This window comes from Pristis pectinata, chromosome 21, assembly GCF_009764475.1.
Source record: "Pristis pectinata isolate sPriPec2 chromosome 21, sPriPec2.1.pri, whole genome shotgun sequence".
NCBI classification, from domain to species: domain Eukaryota; kingdom Metazoa; phylum Chordata; class Chondrichthyes; order Rhinopristiformes; family Pristidae; genus Pristis; species Pristis pectinata.
In genome coordinates, this window is record NC_067425.1 from 13,465,259 (window position 1) to 13,472,604 (window position 7,346).

The following is a 7,346-nucleotide window of genomic DNA, read 5'->3' on the forward strand; positions in this document are numbered from 1 at the left end:
TTGAGCAATATCCTTTATATTAAATTAATCCTGATTCTATAAAAGACTGTACAATATAAATAATACCTCAAATGTGGCACCTCTTAACCACTTTTACCTGCATAGTTGACCACACTGTAAGTGATTATGATGAGTGTCCCCAGGACTATTGCTATAATACTCAGTAATCTGGCAAGATGTCCAAGTCTCCTGGCTCCATCCGTGTCCCCTTGCTGTAAGCTGTTTCTGGACTGTTGGTGAATAAATAAAAACAGCTATTAGTTTTATTTAAGAAAGTACTTTAAATAGTGAATAGCTGTTTTGCTAAGTAGCTAAACGTGAAGTAAAGCAAACAGTTAGAAAGTGAATTGGATCAGGATTGAAAATGAAAGGAAATCTTAGAAATGAATTAACATAAAACTTCTGTTATATTTTAACACAAATGTCATTATTGTATACACTTATAAAGGATCAGGAATGGAAATAGTCAGTTAAAAACTGATAACTTTTATTATAGTTTTTTTTCCAAACAAATTGCAAGTGATTTACAAGAATGATAGATAATTTATTTCTGAGAACCTCTGAAACTTAATGAAAGGAATCGAGGTACATCATGGATATTAGAAAATTCTGCTTAGAGATACAACATATTCTCCAAACTATTATGGATTTACAACTGTGTTGAAATTGTCCATTGTGTTTGAAAAGGATTTCAACTTAAACGGTTTAAAATTCTCTACAACAAGACTGGCCTTGTGATCTAAGCTGTCATTCCCATGTTGATTCCTTGTTTCTAGAGTTAGCAGAGGTACTGAGCTGGAACACCTATGTGGCTGGCTGAATGTTCCTGCAGCTCAACCTGCTGCCTGTACTGTTTATGTAGCACTTCTCAGCTCGAACAGACACATGCATGCTAATCATCAAGTCACTTTCACTTCAAAATTAGACTTGAATTTCTACAAGATTATCAGGTAGAGTTCAATGGAGGTTTAATAAGCTTACTTTAAACTCATTAATGTTAAAAAGACAAACTCTAGGATTTTATAGATATGAACCAAACTTTTGGATGAGGCCTTTAAATGCTATAGAAAATTTCTTGAAAAGGTTGAACCTACTTTCCCAGGAACACTATTTTTGAGAACTAGCTGACTCAGCAGGCTAAATGTGCACTGTTCTTTCATTCATACGATTACAATTTCAATCCAGCCTAGATCTTTTGATGAAGGTCCTGAATTGTAAGAGAATCTTCAGTAAAATGAGTTCATCCATTGGCAAACCATTGCCTAATGAGTACCAATTCATGCCATTAAACTTAGCAGCAACTGATGATCTCAAATAAGGAATTGGTATATTTGATAAAGGTAACACAAAATACCATTCTTTTGTGGAATACGTTGGGGAGGCATTAAAAAAACCTTGTGCTTCATCTAACTCTTACTGTAGTTAAGGACAATGTTTGTTAATAAGTAGAAGTATTAATTTTATCTCACAATACTAACATCCTTCATGTTGATATGCTGAAAAGTTTTACTCTTCCAGTTTCATGTTGTTTGAAAATATTCAAATAGAGTGAACGTGTGGGTGTCCTGCAGGCTTTCCGATTTCTTATCATCCCAAAGACTATAGCCACCATAAATATCCTGTGGTGTAGGTTAATGGCAAAAAGAATCAAAGGGGAGTTGATGGACATTTGTGACAGAGATTATGTTTTAGGAAACTAGGGGAATAAGGAGAGGGGAGTGAGACTGATGAGATTGCTCCTTGGGAACTAGAATGGATTCGATGGGCTGAATGGCACTTTTCTGTGTTATTGGAAGATAGATAGTACCTCCAGATGTATTGCCAATGCAACAGCTTGGGTTTTACAGTGCCATATTGCAATTGGATCAAACTATGCTTGTTAGCAGACAGTCAATACACCCTTCCAACCAAACATTCGGAAGGCTGTATGCAATTTCTCCACAAGTTAAACTTGGTAGATAAAAGACAGCCTTGTATATTCTGAAAAAACTGGGAGCAAGTCACCTCCCTGGTCTCTCAGCTGTGAATGGGATTTGTTGCAATCGGGCAGTCTAAATCCTTGCAGAAGAGTGTTAACAGAGGTTTTGTGTCATGTGATAATTTTAGGGCCCGAAGCAAATAGCAGAGGGCAAGTGTAGAACACACGACTGTTGCTGGTCTTAGGAAGAGGTGTGGTATGTTTGGCCAAGGCATAATATATTCCATTAGAGATTAAATCAGGACTGAATGATGCAACCAGTTATTACAGTAAATCAATGCACATTCATTACTGTAATATCACTTGAACCAAATGGTCTGGTTTCATGGTTTTGCACTTCCTTGCAAATTATTACAACTTGGACAAGACCTACAGATCTGCATTAACAGTTCTATTGGAGCAATGTACTTCAGGGTAGTAATAGTTTAAGTAGTGGCCACTCTATTAGATTGCAGGTGTTCTTAAACGAGGTTTTCTGCCTGGCTGAAAAAGATTATGGATACTCTTGTGAAAAGACTTTCACTCAACCTCAGAATTACTGATTTTCTTCACTGTAAGAACTGTAGTCAGAATGATCAACAAAAATATTGCACAATAATGATTAATTCAAAAGGTAACCCTGGGCCTGGCACAGTGTTGTTTACACTGGAACTGGCTCACCAGAGCCAAGAATAATTCCCAGGTTCACAGCATGACCCCTGGTGAGCTAAAATCCCCAATGAACCCAGGAGAAATTTGTTCTCATTGCTTACTGTTCCAATTAGCATAAAATGCAATATTAATCAAGATGTAACTAAATAAAAGTCAAGGTTTTTAAAAAATTATATGCAAGGATATGTTTCATTCTACACAGAAGTTTTAACTTAGTTGTCATTTCCTCCCACTACCTCTACCTCCTGAGGAAATCAAAAAAAAGCTACAGATGCTAGAAATCTGAAATAAAAGGAGAAAATGCTGGAAACGCACAGGCAACATATGTGGACAGAGAAACAGAATTAACATCGGAGAAGGATGAAGGATGTTCGACCAGAAATGTTAACTCTGATTTTCTCTCTCTACAGATGCTGCCTGACCTGCTGAGCATTTTCAGCATTTTCTGTCATTGTTTCTGCCTCTTGAGGCACTTAACTGCTTGACAAAGCTCCACAAATAAAGACCAGCCTTTAATATCTTACATTTTTACTGTGTGAGAAAACTTGGCAGTTATCAGGTCCATTGAGGACATCACAGCTATGTCTTCCAATGCATAGTTAAACAGGAGTCAAGGCACAGCAATCAGGAACAGGAGACTTGGCCCAATTTCTCTCCCTATTGAGGAATATTTAGACTAAATATGGTCCAAAAGCTATAAAATCCTGAAATGGGTAACCCCATCAATCAGAAATAACCCTGTCCAGTTTATGAGGAGCAAATATTAGCTGTACATTTCCATATACTAACCTCACCTTATCCTCCGCAAACCAATAATAATGCCTCACCAATCATAAAATTTAAAAAGCTGTAAAATCTAAACATACACTTTTATTGACAGCGGAGGACATACAAAACATTTGCTTTCTCAATGCATTTCATTTTCAATTTTACTTTTGTTCAACTGAATCACCCACAGAAAGCCCAGAAATATGCAAACATCTGAGAGATTGATTTATCTCTACCTGATCCTCAACAAGGTTTAGATTTGTGGTCAGTTTACAAATAAGAAATTATATTGTGTTTCTTTTTGACAATGGGGCTCTCAATCTGCACTGTGCACCTGCCGGATGACATGCTTTTATTCTCTTGTACTTTGAATTAATAAAGCAGTCACATTGTGCTTTTGCTTACCTATGATCCTTGTGAAATGTAGTGCTGATCTAATTAACACAGCTTTTTGTAGACTGAATTGCAATGCTGTCTTTGTAAGCAACCATCCAAATTAGGAGAAAATCAATGAAACACTATTCCAAGAAGCTCAAATTTCCAAGTTTTCCCGATTTCTATCCTTTTATTCCTTGGAAACAGAACTGCATATTCTACACTGAACAGATTTCAGGAGGAAAGGTGCATGCAGTAATTATCTAATCCTATTATGACAAAATATATAGTTATATTGTCCTGAGTCAATCTAGCATTCCAGCAATCCAACGTCTGCAGGGAAAGGGAATAACTGAACTGGGAAACTAACTGTTAACTGGATACGCTGCTTGTGCTGATTATGGTGAGACTGGAACCCTGACCCTCCCTAAAATAACTGGAATCATGGTTACGGAGGGACTTTAAAACAAATTTTGGGGATGGGTACAGTTAAAACCCACAAGAATTAATTTCTGCTAAGCTAACTACATCCTACAAATATAAAAATATTTTTACAAGAAAATGAATGAACTGTTTGTATAGGAAGGGTTGTCCAGATCGTTGCACCTCCGTCTAAATTCCTAAAGCATTTGTTAATATTAATTGTTGAATCAGTCATTAAACCTGAAGAGGTGCAAAACAAAGAAATATTAAAATAGCAATGTAGTCAAACTAAGTCACAAAAACACAATTAGACTTATGTTCTGTCCTCCAATTTTTAGTTGTGGGATAGGTCAGTAGCTCATTCATGTCCCTACATAGTATTACATTTGACCATGTGTCATCACCATGACCATCCATTTCCAGCTTCATAATCCACCCATCCACAACTCATCTTCAGCAGGCAACCTGGTTCACACCTCTCTTACCTTCAGATTTGACTGTTTCAACTCATCCCTGGGTGGCCTCCCTTACTCTAATATCCAGAAGCTTGAGGCCATCCACAACTCACTGTCAATGCCACAACTAACATCATGTCCTGTTCAACCCTGTGTTAGCTGACTTACAATGGGTCCCAGTTAAGCTACAGCTCAATTTTAAAATTCTCTCTTGCTTTCAAATTCTTGGTTTCATCTCTCCCTGACTGTAATCTCCTCCAGCCCTATAACCATCAGAAGATATTTCAGCTCCTCTCCCTTGGTCCTAATTGACCCTAATCCCTCTGCAACTACCGACCATCCCACAACTGACAAGTTCCTAAGGTCTAGAATTTCCCTCCCTAAACCCCTCTGCCACACCTTAAAGATGCTCCTTAAAACACACTTTGACTGAGGTCATCTGCTCTTATATCCAATATCATGGTGTTTGGCAAAACACTTTGTTTTACTAAATTAAGGGCGTTGTTAAATATTGTTATTTAACATATGAGCTTCAAAAGACCCGAGTACCACTCAGAAAGATCGTCAAGAAGCGATGGGTGGGCTGAAGAGGGATGGATGGAAATGTGGTGGGCCAGGGCGGATGAATGCAGAACGGCAATTCTGGATATGTTTTAGCAGCCCCAGCCGAGACTCTGACACCAATTCGTGTCTCCCAAGTCAGAGCTAATGGGTCTACCGGCTCTTTGACGCGAGATCAGTGCGGATTAAGGGGTGCTGTCTGAGTCTCGTCCGTGGCAGAAGTGGTTTGGTCTTCCATTACAGGGAGACAGCTGACTGAAGGGCTCCCAATATCTAAGCGGAACCAAGAACCCCAAAGTGTCTGGATCTGGACAGCTGTGGGCAGAGCCGCAGCCCCAAGCCCCACTCAACTAATCCTCAGGGCATCGACTGATCTGCTAGTTCTCATTTATCACGGCACAGTGATACCAAAAGCCCAACAGCTGGCGTGGGGCGCGTCGCCTCTCCCTCGGACAGCACCACCCGGGTCGGGGGGCGTGCCCGCAGCCAACCCCGCACCGTTCGCCTGGCAGCGGTTCAAATCTCCCTCCTGACGCTGTGTAATTTAACTAGAAGATTGCTGCATCTTCTGTGCTGGAAGCTCTCGGCAAGCCGGGCAATATCTGCGGAAAGAGAAACAGAGTTAAAGCTTCGGATCGAAAACCTTTCAATCAGAACTTAGGTCTTCGCTCTGAAGTCAACTCCCTTTTTCCACAGATGCCGCCTGACCTGCTCAGTGCTTCCAGCATTTTCTGTTTTTATTTCAGATTTCCAGCATTTGAATTTCTAAAAAAATAAACCATTTTCAGTTGGAAGGTAAAAGTCGCTCTGCTATTGGGAAGTATATTTTCCCGACAAGTTTATTCAGCAAATTACTTTTCCATTTAAAAGAAGATTTTTAAGGGAAAGTGATTATTGTCTTGGGGTAAATGTATCTCGCATAAGGGCGACTTTCTCCCCGGTTTAAAGCAGGCAGTTTTATTATTCCCAGTATTGCGGTCCGTTTCTGGACCCGAACCCAAGAGGTTCAAGCGGGAATTCTCTCACTTGAAGACCGGCGGGAAGTTGCCAAGTCTTCAGAAACGGTCAAAGCATGCAGTACAGTTGCAATATCTAAAGAGAAATCTCTCGGCAATCCCCCCACTGCTCTGGATATTCATTCCGGTGGGAGCCAGCTGAAAACTAACTTTAAATGCTTCGAGATTGCCCACGGGAGGTGGCGGCAGTGTTTCGCCTCACGCCCGTCTGCAGCACCACCGTCCCACATCCTCCCTCTCGGCCAACTGGATTTGCACGGAGTTGCCCAGCTTTGTGTGGACCCCACCACATTCCTGCCCCCTTCACCGAAACTTTAACGGGGCAGAGCGCAGGGCTGCGCTGCGGATGAGGAACATACAAGGGCCACGAAGCTGCTACTTGAGGGGGGTGGGGAAACTTTTGCAAATTGCCATGATGCTAAGATATATCATGCTGGGCACTTACCATGATGGAGTAGACGAGAGCCACGATATTAATGGGCCATATTGGACAGAAACAGCTTATGATGGCCAGGATGAGGTAATCCCTGGGCCGGGACTGGTCCCGGGCACTGGCCGTGCCAGTGGACGATGCCTTTCCCACGCTTACCCTGGACGGGGAGGTGGGAGTGGCGCCTATTTTGGACATTGACTCCGAAGACATGTACTGCATGTTGTGGCCATTGGACTCGGCCTCCAGCTCCTTGGCGTTCGGCAGGCTAACAGTGAACGACTTGGAGTTTTTGACGCCATTCTCCAGGCTTCCCTCCGACGCGCTGAACAGAAGCTTCTCCGTCTCCTGGTGCTCCTTCGGCAGAGCCGAGTCCCCAGATCCGCCCAGCTTCTTCTCAAACTCGACGTCCGTGTTTATGGCCATCGTTGCTCGCTCCACAAGTCTCAAACGTGCGTTACAGTTTCATCCTCGGGGGGTGGAAAGGGAGGGAAACAAAGTGATGAAACAAAAATACAGAAGGTCACTGAAATGTTAAGGGTTTGGGGTGGGAGTGGACGGTCAAGTAAAGGAGGAAGATTCCCGCCCTCCCAAGTCTGGTATCCGGCCGCCGCTCTCCTCAGTGCAACAGTGCCACACTCTGCGTGGACACACTGGGGTCCCTCGCACTAGACGAACCCATGGCGGTA

The 7,346-nt window shown here is 41.8% G+C and overlaps 1 protein-coding gene across 1 annotated transcript; it reads right to left on the reverse strand.

Moving 5' to 3' along the window:
- Positions 1 to 83: 83 nt before the first annotated feature.
- trarg1a (trafficking regulator of GLUT4 (SLC2A4) 1a) lies at positions 84 to 7,083 on the reverse strand. The gene is made up of 2 exons (XM_052035946.1): positions 6,673 to 7,083; positions 84 to 230 (listed from the first exon to the last, which is right to left on the reverse strand). Exons 1-2 carry the CDS (start codon positions 7,081 to 7,083, stop codon positions 84 to 86), a joined length of 558 nt encoding a protein of 185 aa, XP_051891906.1.
- Between the last annotated feature and the right edge of the window lie 263 nt (positions 7,084 to 7,346).